This window comes from Sciurus vulgaris (genome assembly GCF_902686455.1).
Source record: "Sciurus vulgaris genome assembly, chromosome: 6".
NCBI lineage: Eukaryota > Metazoa > Chordata > Mammalia > Rodentia > Sciuridae > Sciurus > Sciurus vulgaris.
This window is the reverse complement of record NC_136466.1, coordinates 35062085-35079963: the sequence shown is the minus strand read 5'-3', so window position 1 is coordinate 35079963 and position 17879 is coordinate 35062085. Positions and strand designations below refer to the sequence as shown.

The window sequence follows — 17879 nt, the reverse complement described above, 5'->3', positions numbered from 1 at the left end:
CCTCCTAGGACAGACGCTTTGTTGGGGTGGGAACAGCAACAAACCCTGGAGCACGGCCTGGTTCCCACACAAAGGGCACATGGAAGAGCAGGGAGGAGCATCTCTTTAGCAGGGGAGCATGGGGACTGCTGAATGCTCTTTTTCTTTCAAGGACATTCCACCTTACCTTCTTTAATCCTTCTACTTGCTGTAGCTCTGTTCGGAGCAGAGAGGAGGTGTCTTTTTCGTGCTGTAATTCTCGCTGAAGAGCCTGTCTTTGCTCTTTTTCTGATTTCAACTCTTTCTCTAGATTTGAGCTGTTTTCCCAAAACAAACGAATTAGTCTCAGTAGGGGTTTTTCATGGAATATCCACCACAATTCACCCCCCCTGAATCTCCACACGGGCATCTAAGCCCTTCAACAAGGCAGTGAAGTCAGGCTTCCTTTTCTCCCAGGACCACCTGCACCTCCATAAGGACTAGGAATGCTAGGCCCACACTTGGCACTTATGCCAGTGGACAGAAAATACAGTATTTATTCTGCTTATGACAGCCTATAGCCAGCAGAGGATATGGGAGGAAGGAAGTGGTAGGAGGAGGTGATCAAGGTTAGAGATGTCATTCCACTTAAATCCTGACTGCTTCTCACCAGCTAGGCAGCCCTGGGGACATGGTAGGATCCCGGAAACCCGCTTCTCATCTCATTTGTTACATGGGGAAGAGCTATCTCTTTTTTTCTTATTATTGTTTTTTTCACTTAGCATATATGCTGTCATCCTACTCCTGGCTTTGCAGGGGTAAGCTCTCGGGCAGAACACTATTTGTTCCCAAGTCTTCCTGGAGATGAGAAAAAAGGTTGGAAGTCACCTTCCCAGTCCTCCCCAGCATGCTTCCACCTACCATAGGCTCTTTCCTACCATTGCTCATGCAGCTGTGACAGCTGCAGCTGCAAGGCGCCGACCCTCCCGCCGAGCTCCTGCTGCAGTTTGTGGCTCCGCTCCTCTGCTCCCTGTCTTGCCCTTTCAGAGTGTTGTAACCTAGAGGCAATACCAGCAAGCATATGCATGGATCCCATCTTTGTAAGGAAAGGGTCATCTCAATTTAAGGTGCAGCTCTCGCTGGCTTGAATATTTCCTCTTTTTATGAGTCAGTCTAGCTAGCTATGTTGCCCGGGCTGGTTCTGAACTCTTGGGCTAATGTAATCCTTCTGCCTTCTGAGTAGTTTCTCTCTCTCTCTCTCTGTGCCATGTTAGTATTACAGGGGATTAAGTTCAGGGCTTCATGCATGCTGGGCAAGTGCTCTACCAATAAGCTATACCCCCAGTCCAGTGAATTTATTTTTTCTTTTATTTTAAAACTAACTTAGTCTAACTGACTTGTGTATGTACAGTTCCATGAGTCTTAGCATCTGTATAGCAAGACACAGTTCACAACCAAGATACAGAACAGTTCTATCACTCTAAAACCCTAGTTCTAGCCCACTGTAGTCATACCCTCTCCCCATCCCTAATCCATGGCAATCACTCATCTCTTCTGGGACACTATGGCATTATCTTTTGAGAATGATATAAATGGAATTATACTTTACAGAACCTTTTAAGACTGGCTTCTTTCTCTTGGAATACTGTCTTTGAGATTGACCTAAATTTTTGTGTGTCAGTAGATCATTCCTTTTAATTGCTGAGTTGTATTTCATTCTAGTTGTACCAGTTTGTTTCTTCATTCATCCAATGAAGGACTCTGGGGCTGGTTCTAGTGTTTTACAATTATGAATAAAGGTGCTGTAAAAATTTGTGTACTGTTTTTTGTGTGCATACAAAAGTTTCGTTTCTCTTTCACAAATGTCTACAAGCACAATTGTTGGGTCATATGATAAAGATGTTTAGCCTTTCAAGAAACTGTTTTCCAAAGTGGTTTTACCACTTTGTGTTCCTATCACTAATGTATGAGATTTCCAACTGCTCTGTATCCTTATCAGCACTTGGTACTGTCATTAAAAAAAATTATTCTTTTTCTTAGCTGGGTAAGGTGGTACATTCTTATAGTCCCAGCTACTCAGAGGAGGCTGAGGTGGGAGGATGACTTAGGGCCAGTCTGGGCAACATAGTGAGACTTGGTTTCAAAAAAAAAGAAAAAAACAGCTATTCTGATAGACGTATTTGATCTCATCATTTTACTGTGTATTTCCCTAAAGGCTATTGATACTGAACATCTTTGCATGTGCTTACATTCTGTCCATATGTCCTCTTTGGTGAATATCTAGTCAAACTTTTGCCCATTTTTTTAAAAAAATTTTTTTCAGTTTTAGATGAACACAATACCTTTATTTTATTTTATTTATATGTGGTGCTGAGGATCGAACCCAGTGACTCACAGGTGGTAGGTAAGTGCTCTACCACTGAGCCACAACCCCAGCCCTTGCCCATTTTTAAATCAGATTGTTTGCTTGAGTTTTTAGAACTCTTTGTAAATTCTGGACACAAGCTATTTGTCATACATGTGATTTGCAAATTTTCTCTAAATTTACATCTTACCTTTTTATTCTCTTATGTCTTTCATAGAATTAAAGTTTAAAATTTTGATAAAAGTCTAATTTATCAAGCTTTTCTCCTATGGATCATGCTTTTATGCTGTACCTGCAATAAAGATCTCTTTATCTACCCTAACGTTATGAAGATATTCTCCTATGCTTTCTTCTAAAAGCTTTATAGTTTTTAGTTTTACATTTAAATTTATGATCCATTTTAAGTTAACTATTGCAGAAGGCATGAGGTGTAAACTGAGGTTCCTTGCTTTGAATATGGATGTCAAATCATTCCAATATCATTTACTGAAAAGACTTGCCTTTCTCAAACTGTACTCTCACCTTTGTAAAAATCAGTTAAAAATATTTGTGTGGTCTATTTGTGGAACGTGCTGTGAGCCATTGATGACTTGATATATAAATGTGAAATATCAAATATCAGTGAGAAGGCACTCATTGTATGGTTCCAACCCCGAGAGGACATCTGGTTTGCAGTGACCATGTTTTAGGAATGGACTATCTGTCAGGGGAAGTAATTACCTTTCTTCCATCTGCTTCATGCTAGACATAACTTGATTTGTTTTTCCTTCATAAGATGTGATGGCTTCATTCTTCTGCTGTAAACTGCTCTCTGCGTTCTAAAAAAACAAGGAAAGGGGTTCTCATGCTGCTTACCCTTCTCCTTCCACATTACAAATGGTGTCTAAATGTTAACCTTGTACTTTTTGATACTTTTAAGACTATTTCTTTAATTGCTGTTCTTCCATAGATCCTTGGAAGACAAATTGGGTCAAGGCTCCCAGCTCTGCTAACAGAAAGAACAACAAAGAGGGAGGTACTGGAGTCTGTCCCTCCATAGCCAGAGCAGACTCAGTGTTCCTAAGTTGTCTCCTGTGCCAGGCACATCTGTCAATTCATCTAACACACACTCTCTGTGGTCTCAAGGGAGGCACTGATAGCCCCACTTTTCCCATTAAAAGAGGGAAGCTTAAGAAAGAGAAAGCAACTAGCTGAAGGTTTGAAGGCACATGAGGAGTTGGACTGGGTATACTGCCAAATCTGTATGACTTTCTCAGTTCAGACTTTTAATCGTGACAGATTCCAGGTAACCAGGAGGGAGCACTCCTGTGTGTTTACAAGAGATCTTTAAAATAAAAGAGTACAGAAAGGCTGAAGACAGAAGTCCTAATAAATTCCTGAGAAATAACATACAGTCTATAGTCTCTGACCTTAGTAGCATAAACTTAGACATTAACAACAAGAGAATAGCTAAAAACACTTCATTTCTAGAAACTAAACAGCTTATTACTGAGCTAAAAAACAAACCAGAAGGAAATGTGAAATACTTAAGAGCTAAAGACAATAAAATACCATGTGAGCTAGGTGCAGGGGTGCCACCTACTCAGGAGGCTGAGGCAGGAGAATCCCAAGTTTGAGGCCAGCTGCAGCAACTCAGCAAGACCTGATCTCAAAATAAAATTTTAAAAGGGCTGGGGATAATCAATAAATGGGCTAAGGAACTGGGTAGACACTTCACAGAAGATATACAGGTGATCAACAAATTTATGAAAAGGTGTTCATCATTCTAGTAATTAGAGAAATGAAAATTAAAACCACCCTAAGATTTCATCTAACTCCAATTAGAATGGCTATTATCAAGAACACAAGGGTTGGGGATATAGCTCAGTTGGTAGAGTGCTTGCCTCATAAGCACAAGGCCCTGGGTTCAAATCCCCAGCACTGCAACAAACACACACACACACACACACACAAGTAATAATAAGTGTTGGTGTGGATGTGGGGGAAAAAGGCACACTCATGCATTGCTGGTGGCTGCAAACTGGTGCAGCCACTCTGGAAAGCAGTATGGAGATACCTCAAAAAACTTGGAATGGACCCACCATTTGACCCAGCTATCCCACTCCTTGGTTTATACCCAAAGGACTTAAAATCAGCATACTACAGTCACTCAGTCACATCAATGTTCATAGCTGCTCAATTCACAATAGCTAGATTGTGGAAACCACCTAGATGCCCTTCAACAGATGAATAGATAAAGAAACTGTGGTAGATATACACAATGGAATATTATTCAGCCATAAAGAAGAATAAAATTATGGCATTTGTAGGTAAATAGATGGAGTTGGAGAATATCATGTTAAGGGAAATAGGCCAAGCCCAAAAAACCAAAGGCTGAATGTTTTCTCTGATAAGTAGATGATACATAGCGAGGGGAGTGGCGGAGAAAAGAATGAAGAACTCTGGATGGTGTAGAGGAAAATGGGGCGGGAGAAGGTGGGGGAAGGAAAGATAGTAGAATGAGAGTATTACCCTATGTATATGTATGATTACATGGATGGTGTGAATCTACATTGTGTACAACCATAGAAATGAAAAGTTGTACCCTACTTGTGTACCATAAATCAAAATGCATCTATAAAAATAAAAAATTAAATTAAAAAAAAAAAAAAAAAAAAAAAAGGGCTGGGGATGTAGCCCAGAGGCAGAATGCTTTAGGGTTCAATCCCCAGTGTGGTAACAAAACAAAACATTAAAATAAAACAAATACTATGTGATATTTAACTACACTAAAGATATACCATCATTTTAGTTACCATGAAGAAATAAAAAAACTGAAACATGACATTCCATTGACTGTAAGGGATGCCAAAATGTGAAAAATGTGCTTCTTTGATGACAAAGTACTTTTGTCAAATATGAGAGGCATGGTTAATTTGATTTTTGTGTGGTATGGTCTGGGGATAGACCCCAGGGCCTCTTAAATTCTAGGAAAGTGCTCTGCCACTGAGCTCCCTCCCCCAGACCCCTAAAGTAGTTTGTGTGGCTAATTTTTAACTTTAAATGTTTTTTTTTTTTTGCAGGGTATTGAACCCAGGGCCTTGTGCTTGGAAGTCCAGGCACTCTACCAACTGAGCTATATCCCAGCCCACTTTAAACGTTTTTTAATGAAATAAATACAAAACAAATGAGCATGCATTTCAAAAGTTGAAAATGAGTTATAGAGCAAACCTGCAAAATGAGAAAGCAGAATATAATGAAGGTGAGGGTGGTGCGTTTTTTCTAACAGCACTTCTTTTTTTTTTTTTTTTTTTGTACCAGGAATTGAACCCAGGGACACTTAACCACTGAGCCACATCCCCAGTCCATTTTATATTTTATTTACCATTTTATATTTTATTTCGAGACAGGATCTCACTATGTTGCCTAGAGCCTCGTTCAATTGATGAGGCTGGCTTTGAACTCACAATCCTCCTGCCTCAGCCTCCTTAGCTGCTGGGATTATAGGCATGCGCCACCATGCCTGACTCTCACAATACTCTGACATGAAATGTGTGAGTGTTCCCACACAAACAACACTGACAACAAATGGGTGTCCTATAGTTCAGTTCAATTCTGATACTAATTATGTAGAGTTAGTGCCCACCCCATAGGTGGAGAGTTCAGTCCCAAAAGACTACCCTCACTTCTAAAACCAGTGAGTCCCATTGCTGACATCCACATTTAATTCTATTGATATGGTTGATGAGTATGAGAAGGTGCTATGTGCACACAGACAAGCAGGCAGGAAGAATGCTGTGTGAAGAAGACAGCTCACCAAGAAAGGAATGCTAGGGTTGCCAGGAAACAACAAAGGTTAGGAGAGGGGGATGGGAAAGATGATCCCTTACAGCTTCCAAAAAATCAACTCTGCTGGCACTCCGATCTTAGACCTCTAGTCTCCAGAATCCTGAGACAAGAAATTTCTCTTAAGTCATCCAGTTTTTGGTACTTTGTTATGATACTCCTAGCAAACTAGTACAATTTGCTATTAAAACACACTGTAAAGCTATGGTCATTAAAACAGTAACTATCAAACAGAATAGAAATTTCAGAGACAGCTGGGTGTAGTGGTCCATGCCAGTAAACCCAGGGCCTACTCAGGAGGCTAAGGCAAGAGGATCCCAAGTTCAAGGTCAGCTTGAACAATTTAGTCAGACCCTGTTTTAAAATAAAAAAATACAAAGGATTGGGGATGTAGCTCAGTGGTAAAGTGCCTCTGAGCTTAATCCCTAGTACAAAAGGGGGAAAAACTCCCCAAGAGGTATTTAATATTATCATGTGCCTCAAAGTGAGGAATATGATGGACTCAACAGTGTACATATGAAGCTTAAAGCAGAAAGCATTTGAAGTGAAAGTAAGTGGATAAAATCCTAGCAGGAACAGAGAGTAACTTGGATCACAGTGCTGCCATAATAAAACTCTAACATATGTGCAGTGACTCAGCAGATGGGGTTATTAGCATTGCCAAAGCAGAAGCAACAAACCAGAAACCTGGGGATCCTTGTTAGTTATGGCAAAGCAGTTAGTAAAACTATCACTCGCCTAAACTTGGAAAACAGAGCACATGTCAACTCTGCTGGTGCTTCAGGGGAAGTGGCTGAAAACAGCCAGAATGCTAATATGTGTTGGCTACCCTTGCTGTCTGGGCAAGGTGCTGGGAGTAGGGAAGAGTCCAAAGAATCCAGGTTTGTAAAGAGAGATGCACAGGAATACAGAGTCCAAAGGTAGGGGCCTCACAGGGTTTGTGAAGCTAACTGCTTTGGACTCTACAACATGTGAAATAAGACTAAAAACTGAGCAATAAAGCCTCTATAAAACTTCCCACATGGTCTAGGGATATAGCTCAGTGGTAAAGCACTTGCTTAGTATGCATGAGGCCCTGGGTTTTATCCCCAGCACCAAAACAAAATTCCCCAAGCAGCAAAAATCCAATATCCAGATTGGTTCCCTTCACACCTAAAACTTGTTTTGGATGATCTGCTATTAACAGGACAGAGACAGACACACAGGCACTGATAGAGAAAAGAAACAAAGTAATGAGGCAGGTGTGAGAACTGTGTTCAACGAACTCTGCTCACTGACAGACCAGAAGCCATGAATGAGGCAACTGTACTCTCAAAGGAGTCATGAGTCTGGTCTGAAAACTTCTTGTGGCTGTCTGATCCCTATTACAACTGCCAGGTTGGCGAAGTGACACCAGGAAAAGTCTGGCCATCAAACCTGCTAATAAGCAGGACATGGACATGGTCCATGATTCCCCTTTGAATGCTGCTAAGGAAGACAGTGGACCTCAGGTGATATAGAAGTTCTTTCTGCTAAGAAACAGAGCCTACCATTAGGTGCCACAGCCTTCACAGTTCCCGCTCAAAGGGCACAAACAACTGCTATGGGCCAGCGACTGCTTGCCATGTTTCCCTTTGCTCCCTTTTCCAAATGGGTGCTTCTGTTGGGTGCATCTTGTTTCTGTTTCACCATCCGGCTCTAGATATGATGGGCTATTGTGAGAAACAACTGTCTCCAGCTCTGGGGTCACAATGGCTGTTAGAAAGTGCTGACAATCAGCCCAGGGGCTACAGCTTTGGAGGAGGAACCAGATGGGACTTCAACAGCAGTTCCCATGAGGCTGGCTATCATACAGACAATTGTGTCGACCCACAAATATTCTCCCCTTTATCAGGCCTATGGCCTAGAAAAGATGACACTACCAGAACCCCCTTAAAGCCAAGTGTGGCCATGGTGACTAACCCTTTCCCATAGGACTGACTCGAAGTGATGTGTCCAACTTGTGTCTCACTGCTAGATAGGAAGTCCTTGGCCCTGGACTTTTGTTCTTCTCCCCTCTTCTTATTGCAGGAATAATAACAATTAAAGTGGCCTGGAAAGCTGGAGGTACTTTAGACTAGGTCCCTGAATGACTGTGCGGAGTATATATGCTAGTGAGAAATGTTCACACTGGAACTCTTGTGTCACATAAATACAAACTTCCATATTTTTAAGCTATTCTATTTAGGGCTTTCTAAATTATTATAGTGGTTTTGCCCTACCACAACACTAACTTTATGTCTTTCTATGGTCCCAAAATGGAAGAAAACATGAAAAAATTAAAATAGATAATGTGTAAAGAAGGTGAAATTATTTTCCTTTCTTATTTTGTTTTACTTCAATTTTTATTATTGTTATTAAAACACTGATTATGTAAGTTTTTTTTTTTTTTTTTTTTTTTTGGTGCTGGGGGTTGAACCTAGGGTCTTGTGCATGTGAGATAAGTACTCTATCAACTGAGCTATATCCCCAGCCCTATGTAAGTTTTTTTTTAAAATGCTATCCTTAATTCTCTTCTCCATCTCTTAGTGTACACAATGAGTCACTGAAATAGAAGAAAACAGCTAGAAGACATTGATAAAGTTTGGCTTGGATTAAAAAGACATCAGCCTTAGAGTATGCCAGCAGGGTTATGTGAATCAGCCATTTAGTTCTGCCCTATTATTTCCATTTCCCCTCATTTCTCAAGGACTGCTCTCAGAATCAAATCAAATCAAATAAATATAGTAAAACAAGGGGGCCAAGGACCAGGTCTGAAACATACGGGGTGCTCACAGATATTTATCTGCCCATTCTGCAGGAAGGATGATATAAGACTGAAAGGGAACACATGGAACCAGGTTAATAGACCCAAAGTCAATTCCCACCTGAACTTTGTGAAACATCTGTAAATTAATTGCTTTGACTTCTTCCAGCTGTTGGCGGAGGGCAACAAGCGTGTCCTGCTTCTCGTGGGTATCCTTTTCCAGTAGCTTCATGGCGATTTCCATTTCCATTTTCATTCCAATTTGTAACTCTAGCTCTTTTTCTAGTTCCTTTAAAGGACATTTACAAGGAAAATGATATTAAAGTAGATTACAAAAATGTATTTTGCGCAATGAATAAAAGACAAACTACAAATCAGAACAGGTTTGAGGAAAGTCTGTCTTGGAGATTAAGTTTCTTCCCTTTTCCTCATCATAATTAAATTTGGCTTCATATCAAGTCAATAGAAAGCTGACTGGCAATATAAGCCTACAGTTCTAGCAACCATGTTCTCCAAACCCAGAGATTAGAATCTATGATCTAAAATGTGTGTTGTGCTTGAGTGCTGGAAAAGATCTAATGTTGCAATGTTTCAGTTTCTGGAATGGTTTGCTAGTTTGTGGCAACAAATATACAACTTTTTTTTTTTTTGGGGTACTGGGGATTGAACTCAGGGGCACTCGACCACTGAGCCACGTCCCCAGCCCTATGCTGTACTTTATTTAGAGACAGGGTCTCACTGAGTTGCTTAGCACCTTGCTTTTGCTGAGGCTGGCTTTGAATCCTACTGCCCAGTCTCCCAAGCTGCTGGGATTATAGGGCCTGGCAATATACAATCATTTTGAAAAAAAAAAAAAAAAAAAAAAAATTTTTTTTTTGGTGGGGCTGGGATTCTAGAGCCTCACCCATGCTAACCATTTTAAAATGGTTCTTTTTCATCCTGAATAACTTGGGACACCTTGCCCACCTTCATTCAAGGAAACAAATAAATAAAGCCAGCTACAAATTGGGTTTAAAAAAGCACCTGAAGTCCTAGAAAAGAAAATGTAATTTAAACTATTTCAATAAAGGGGCTGGGGTTATGGTTCAGTGGTAGAGTGCTCGCTTAGTATGCGTGAGGCCCTGGGTTCCATCCTCAGCACCACATAAAAATAAAAAAATAAAGGTATTGTGTCCACCTAAAATATATGTTAAAAAAAAAAGAAAAAAGCAAAGAAACTACTGCAATAAAGCTGGCGGAGAAAGGGGAAAAAAAGAATTAGGCTTGATACGATACGGGGTGCAGTGACAAAATGCTAGCAACTCTGGGAGGCTGAGGTAGGAGGATCTCAAGTTCAAGGCCAGTCTGTGCAACTTAGTAAGATGACTGTCTCCAAAAAAAAAAAAAAAAAAAAAAAAAACAGTGGGGGTGGGGTGCAGGTGGTGTTGGGGATATAGCTCAGTGGTAAAGTGCTGCTGGGTTTGATCCCCAGTACCAAAAAGAAGAAAAAAAAAAATGTGTTTAATAAAGAACTTGGGTCATCAACAGTTATATGGAAATAATAGCCTAAGAGAATGGTATTGTCAAAGAAATCATGAGTCTAGTCTCAATGCAGGTTTAAAGCAGGGCTTGGTGGTGCACGCCTCTAATCCCAGCAGCTCCGGAGGCTGGGCAGAAGGATCACAAGTTCAAAGCCAGCCTCAGCAAAAGAAAGGCCCTAAGCAACTCAGAGAGACACTGTCTCTAAATAAAATACAAAATAGGGCTGGGGATGTGGCTCAGTGGTCGAGTGCCCCTGAGTTCAATCCTGGTACCAAAAAAAAAGTTTAAAAAATGGGAACAAAATATATGTGACAATGCAGAATTGCATTATAAACAGGATTTAAAAAAAAACAAAAACTGATAGCTTCTGACTTTCTGTGAGTGGCATCAGGTTTCAGTACACATGTGAAAAGTGCTGACAGATTTAACTTATAGGGCTACAGAGAAATTCTTTTTTTTTTTTTTTTTTGGGTGCTGGGGATCGAACCCAGGGCCTTGTGCTTACAAGGCAAGCACTCTACCAACTGAGCTATCTCCCTAGCCCCGAAATTATTCTTAAGGATGCTCAGTTTTGCATACTTACCAGTCGAACTTTCTTCTCCTCCTTTAGCTGCTTCCACACGTCACTATACATTTCATCCAGACCTTGCCGGGTCTGCTTGTAAGTCTCCAGCTCAACTTTGGTGTCCTGTTTTGTTATCTACAGCATTCAAGAACACCAAGAGGAATGGTTTGCTTATAGAAAACAAACTAGCTACAGAGTATTTATTTAAACATATACCATAACTTTGAAAACATGTAGGACAATTTCTGCTCTTTTAGCATGATAAAGGTAAAATTTATAAAGATATTAGAACTTGAAGATAAAGGATGAGAGCAAGCCAAAAATTTTTTTTAAAGTTGGGTTCAAATAACAAATTTATATTTAATTTTATTAAAACAGTACAAGAGACTCTAGCAGGAAAAGCTTTTATTTAATTCATCACTCAGTATTTATTGACCATGTTTTTATTTAGCACTGGGTGGATTTAGTGGTGAATCAGATATGATTTCACCTTTAAAATCAGGCTAGACAGCTGTAAGCTGGCAATTTTACAAAATAGTGCATGGATTCTATGATGGAGGATGAATAACAAACTATGGGAATATGGGAGGAGGGTATAAGTCCATCTATGGATACCAGGGATAGCATTACCAAAGAGTATGCATGTGAGCGGAAATTGAAGAATGAACAGTAACTAGCATGCAAAGGCCCATAAGGTGAGGGAGTCCACGTGGTCTAGTTGGCTGGAGGGTGACATTGGCCGGGTCAGCAACAAGAGGTATTTTCTGACATCAAAGGCACATTCTGAGAACTGGATCATTATGAAATTATAGTTGGCCCTCATACTTGCAGGCTCTGCATCAGCAGATTCAACCAGTCACAAATTAGAAAAACGTGAAAAAAAATTTAGTCTGTATTGAATATGTACAGACTTTTTTTCCTTGTCATTATTTCTCATATTATACAGGATAGCAACTATTTACATAGATAGCATTTACATCATAGGAGGTATTATGAATAATCTAGAGATGATTTAAAGTATCTGGGAGAATGTACAAAGGCTATATGCAAATACTACATTGTTTTATATAATGGAACTTGGATTTTGGTATCCTGGGGAAGTGATGTTAGAACCAATTCCCCACAGACACCAAGAAAAGACTATATGAGTTTGAGACTGACAATGGGTACAACTGAGTGAGAAACATGCCACCTAACTATAAGGTCAATTTCTCACCTCTACACTCTTTTCACTTCTTTCACGAATTAATTCATTTTGTTCTCTTAATTGCTGCTGTTCTTCTTGAAGTGAACAAATCCGATCTGTGGCAGCTGACAGCTGATTAAGAGAGATTTTTACATTTCTTAACATCAAAGTTAATCTTACTGTTGAACTAAAAAACATTTATGTGCAGCTTCACAATTGACAATTTATTTTCAGATGTCTAATATTTTTATTTCCTTATATTGAATAGGGAATATATGGTTCAAAATCTCAAAGACATAAAAATGTATATAGTAAAACTCCCTCTCCCATCTACCCCTGCCCTTAGTGATTTTTGCTCTCCCCATATTTTCTCCCTTTGCAAAAATGATAACACATTACTACTTCATGTATGCAATGATTTATTGGCACAAAAAGTTAGCAACAGCCTGAATTCTATTTTTAGAGAAATGGTTAAATAAATTATAGTAGAAGTATAGCCTGAATTCTACAATTAGAGAAATGGTTAAGTAAACTATAGTGGAAGTAAGCCAGGTGCAGTGGTGCACACCTGTAATCTCAGTGACTCAGTAGGCCAAGGCAGAAGGATTGTGAGTTCAAAATCAGTCCTGAGCAAGGCACTTAGCAACTTGGTGAAAGTCTATCTCTAAATAAAATATAAAAAAGGGCTGGGGATGTGGCTCAGTGGTTAAGCAATCCTGGGTTCAATCCTTGGTACCAAAAAAAAAAAAAAAAGTTGAAGTACAAGACAGAAATATGTAGTTAATGAAATGTTTACAACAGCTTTTAATGCTTTGATAATATACTTATAACATCAAATGGAAAAAAAGCATATGGCCTGTTCTCATCACTAATTTTAAAAGGTCAACAACATTAAAAACGCTTAAGAAAAGAGGCTGGGGTTGTAGCTCAGTGACAAAGCGCCTGCCTTGCATGTGTGAGGCACTGAATTCAATCCTCAGCACTACGTTAAAATAAATAAATAAATAAATAAAGGTATTGTTAAAAAATGCTTAAGAAGAGATGAGGACTGTCTGTATCAAATGATAGAAAAGACTGTTACTTAGAAAAGAGATTGTGAACTGGACTCAGGGGCACATGCCTGTATTGTCAGTGACTCGGGAGACTGAGGCAGGAGGATTCCAAGTTTGAGGTCAGCCTGGGTAACTTAGTGAGATCCTGTCTCAAAAACAAAACAAAACAAAACAAACAAACAAACAAAAGTACTGGTGTACTTCAGTGGTAGAATGTCCCTGAGTTCAATTCCTAGTACTGAAAGAAAAAGAAAGAAAAGGGAAAAGAAAAAAGGAAAAAGAAAGAAGAGGGATTATGGGCTTTGATTTGTCATTCACTATAGTTTTGTTTCTAGTTGATGAACAAAAGCATATTTTATCACTAGACAGAGAATGAAAGAATCAAACACAGGACCGGCAATATGGTTTAGTGGTACAGTGCTTAAGTGCTTGCCTAGCATGTGTGAGGACTTGGGTTTGATACCCAGAACCACGGCAAAAAGAGAAACACAAATCCTTAGAGATATGTCCTAGAGAAATCCTTCCTTTCCTCGAATGTGTTATCACGGTTTAGGGAAAACTATATAGAAGTTGCATGGGTCTGCCTAAGGAAAGAATATTACAAGAAGTGTGGGAGATGAGAAAATTCAACAGCCAGATCTCTCCTTATTCCAGTCTCAGAATACAGCTTGCAGAGAGACAGGGAGGCTGCAGAAGGAGCAAGAAGTTAAACATCTGTCCCTAGTACCTGGTTCTGTCCTCAGCATCATTCCCCTGTAAAGGGACCTAGAGCCATTGAACTCTTCTCTTTCTCTTTTGTCAAAAGCAGTAAAACCCTTCAGAATTACTTTTCATTCAGGCTTGGAACCCAGGCTGGATTTCTAAGCCACTGCTGTGACCAAGTAAGATACCTTAAGGTTTTAAAAAAGGTGCTAGTGTCAGCCAAAGCAATAAGCTACTTTTCACTATTCTCTCTGAAGATAGAGAGCATACCCTGAAGGAGAAATACTTTTCTCTAAAGTATTTCTCTTACAATCATCTGCTTTTAAAAAAGAAAACCCAGCTGTTTAGTTTTGATAGTGAACTCAGACCTTTAGTCAAAGCATGCTACCTGGTCTAAGAGAACACAGGGTGATCTGCTCGTTCTAAAATCAACTCACAATCAAGTACTCCCCAACCCCTACAACTGTTGTATCAGGTATAGTCATATGATATTAAACTGGCAATCTTTATGACAATATTGTAAAGTATGTATTATTACTCAACTTGAAGACAAAAGTGAGGATCAAAGACCTACCAGGGTGAATGTGCATCTTCCTATGCTAAATTCAGTGAAGTTTGTCCCATGATGTCCCCTATGAAAACTGTCTTTGAATATCCTACCTGTCTTACAAATCTGAGCTCTTCCTTTGAAAGCCTTCAGGACTGGCCCCTCAGGAGAGAGCAGTCAGTTAAAGTGTGCCTTAAACAGGGTCCTTGTTACAGAGGTGTGCTCTCTGGCTCTCCTTTCCCCTGTCCCTGTCTTCATATCTCAGAAGTGTTCCTTTTCTGCTTTCAAAGTCCTCTTCCTTCCCAATGAGACTAGGTGGGGAAGCCTGAGCAGCAGGGACCGCTACCTGTGGAAAGCCTCAGAAAGGCTGAGCAACCCCCCTCCTGCTAACAGGAGACAAGATGTGTCCACCAAGGAGACTGCCGGGCAGCTGGCAGCAAGCTGTCTTCCTCGGCCTCAGCCCTCCTTCTTCCTGTCCTTTCCTTCTCTCTTCCTAGTGAGAAAGCAGAGAAAGACCATGCTGTGGGGAGACTGGTTCCATGCTTCTGAGAGGCCAAAACAGAAGGGGTGGACTAGGGTACCTCTCATAATGGAGTCTGTGCCTTCTAGGGCAGCTGGGAGGCATATGACATCACAGGAAAGGTGGAAAGGAGGAAGAAACTGCACTTTGACAGAAGCTAACTGTTGTAATGAGCTGTTACTTTGGGGTGATAAAACCTAAGTCACTGAGAACTGGCTCATGATCAGGCTGCAGTGTCTCACTGGGAGTCCGAAATAGGGCAGAACACAAATATTCTCTTGTCCCATGTGCAGCTCAACCCAAAGTTAGCAATCCCCCTTCCTAACAGATATATCAACCGTACCATTTCTCTTAACCTTGGGTCATTTTGTTTGTTAAAGGGCTTCAATAAGCTACAAACCTCTTCCTGAAGTTTTGCATTAGTCTTTTCCAAACCATCTATCTTAGTTTGAAGATCTCCAACTGTGCAGCTGTAGAAAATAAAAATATTAGGTGAGTGTGAACTCATAAAAGCTGTATACCCAATCTGTAAATGATGAGAAGGGAGAGTCTTAGATTTCCTGTATGAAATGAAAAGGCAAAAGGGCTCTAATTCAGAGGAGATGAAAACAATAAAAATGTGTATGTGTGTATTTAAAAATGTTTTCCAATAAATTTTATCCCTGAAATATGCTACTTATTCCCTTTTTAGTTAGTTGAAAATATTTTTCCTCCAAAACAATAGATGATGGGAACTAAAATGGTCAGCATTCACACAACTAAGGTAATATTCACAAGATACTGACACTTGGGTGCAGGAGGATCAAAAGTGATTTTGAAATCTTCTTTATACTCTTATACTCTTATACCCCCCCCCCTTTTTTCCAGTGCTGGGGTATTTATGGGTATTTATTTATTTATTTATGGGTATTTATTTATGGGTATTTCCAGTGCTGGGGGTATATATGCCCAGGGCTTTGCATATGCTAGGCAAGTGCTCTACTGCTGAGCCATATCCCCAGTTCCCTTCCCTCTACCCTGCCCCACTGCCTTTTTTTTTGCAGTACTGGTGATTGAAACCAGGACCTCTTACATGCCAGGCAAGTTCTCTACCACTGAGCTACATCCCCAGCCCTATTTATTTTTGAGACAGGGTCTTGCTAAGTTGCCAAGAGGCTAGTCTTGTGATCTTCTTGCCTTGATCTCCTGAGTAGCTGGGATAACAGGCATGTGCCATTGTAACTGGCTGCTTTCCCCCATATTTTTTTTCTTGACTAGGATTGAACCCAGGGCACTTTGGCACTGAGCTACATACCCAGTCCTTTTTATTTTTCACTTTGAGACAGGGCCTTGCCAAGTCACTGAGGATCTTGCTCAGTTGCCCAAAGTAGGCTTGAACTTATGATCGTCCTGCCTCAGTCTCCCAAGTTGCTGAGATGTACGGGAGTGTGACACTGTGCCTGGTACTTCCCCCATTTCTGAAATATTACGTAATACGTGCTTTTTTTTGGTGGGCACAAAATGGGATTCTGCCTGGAATGAGAATCTCATTTTACTGAGACTCACATACAAAAAGCTATATACATATTTAACATATATACCTCCAAGAATCAGAGGATAAGTATATACCACCTGTGAAACCATCTCTGCCATAATATGTGCTTTTATACTGAAAAACATGTAAAAAGTTAATGTAATGAGTGATCAAACATAAAAACAACAGACTCAATAAACAACAATAATAATCCCTACAAAAATAGCAGTAACTTATTTTTTGGACTATATGCCAGGCCCTATTTGTTCTACTTTATATGTACTAACTCACTGACACCCCTCCTCCACCAATTTGACAAGGTGGATTCTATTGTTAGTCTAGTATACATATGAAGAAATCATAACTTTAAAGAACTCACTGCAGTTCATATCCTTTTCTTCCTTCCTTTTTTTTTGGGGGGGGGGGGGTACTGGGGGTTGAACCCAGGAGTGCGTAACTATTGAGCCACATTCCCGGCCCTTTTAGAGACAGATTCTCACTGAGTTGCTTAGGGCCTTGATAAGTTGCTGAGGCTGGCTCTGAACTCATGATCCTCCTTCTTCAGTCTCCTGAGCTGCTGGGATTACAAGTATGCACCACAATGCTTTCTTTTTTGGTACTGAGGATTGAACCCTTGGCCTAAAGCACATTAAGTACACTCTATAACTCCAGCCCCTTCCTTTGTTTTTTAAGTTTAACTTAATTTAATTAATTTTTTTCTTCTTTTTAAGTTCATACATCTATGAAAGGCTGCTGATATCTGCATTCAGGGAATCTGGCTCAAGAACCTGTAGGGGGACTGGGGATATAGCTCAGTTGGTAGAGTGCTTGCCTCGCATGCACAAGGCTCTGGGTTCAATCCCCAGCACCACCAAAAAAAAAAAGAAAAAGAAACTGTAATTTAGAGCTGGGCATGGTGGCACATGCCTGTAATCCCAGCGGCTTGGGAAAAGTCTTAAGAGTATTCAATTTTCAATTCTATACTAACCATGTAACAATATATCAACAAAGAGAAAATACCAAAAAAAGACATATCTTTAAGAGGAAAAAACCTAGATGAACCAACAACTAAGAAAAAAACTGAAACGCTGGTAAGCCAGTACCTCATAAAGGCTTTGGGTTTCATGTTTTTTTAAGGAGCAAATAATGCCCATGACTTAGAAACTGTTCCCAAGCACAGAAAGAAGGCAAAATTTACTAATTCATTTTGTGAAGCTGCATAACCATGATGTCATGCCAGAGACAGAAAACTGAGGAACAAATAAGTCAGGTTAAGAAAAAACAGTGAAAGTATTACATCTATAGTAAAGTAGAATTTATCACTCTGATACAGGAATGGTTCAGTATGACGATATCCATTA

At 40.0% G+C, this 17879-nt stretch overlaps 1 protein-coding gene across 3 annotated transcripts in view; it reads right to left on the bottom strand.

The window, feature by feature from the left end:
• RUFY1 (RUN and FYVE domain containing 1) overlaps positions 1-17879 on the bottom strand; it is a 57339-nt gene that overhangs the window by 9255 nt on the left and 30205 nt on the right. For all 3 annotated transcript variants that reach the window (XM_079144138.1, XM_079144140.1, XM_079144139.1), the window contains exons 8-14: positions 15406-15475; positions 12215-12316; positions 11017-11133; positions 9034-9201; positions 3044-3141; positions 897-1016; positions 167-296 (exon numbers count right to left, since the gene is read on the bottom strand). In XM_079144138.1, coding sequence (XP_079000264.1) covers positions 167-296; positions 897-1016; positions 3044-3141; positions 9034-9201; positions 11017-11133; positions 12215-12316; positions 15406-15475 — 805 coding nt within the window. The remainder of the gene's footprint in view (positions 1-166; positions 297-896; positions 1017-3043; positions 3142-9033; positions 9202-11016; positions 11134-12214; positions 12317-15405; positions 15476-17879) is intronic.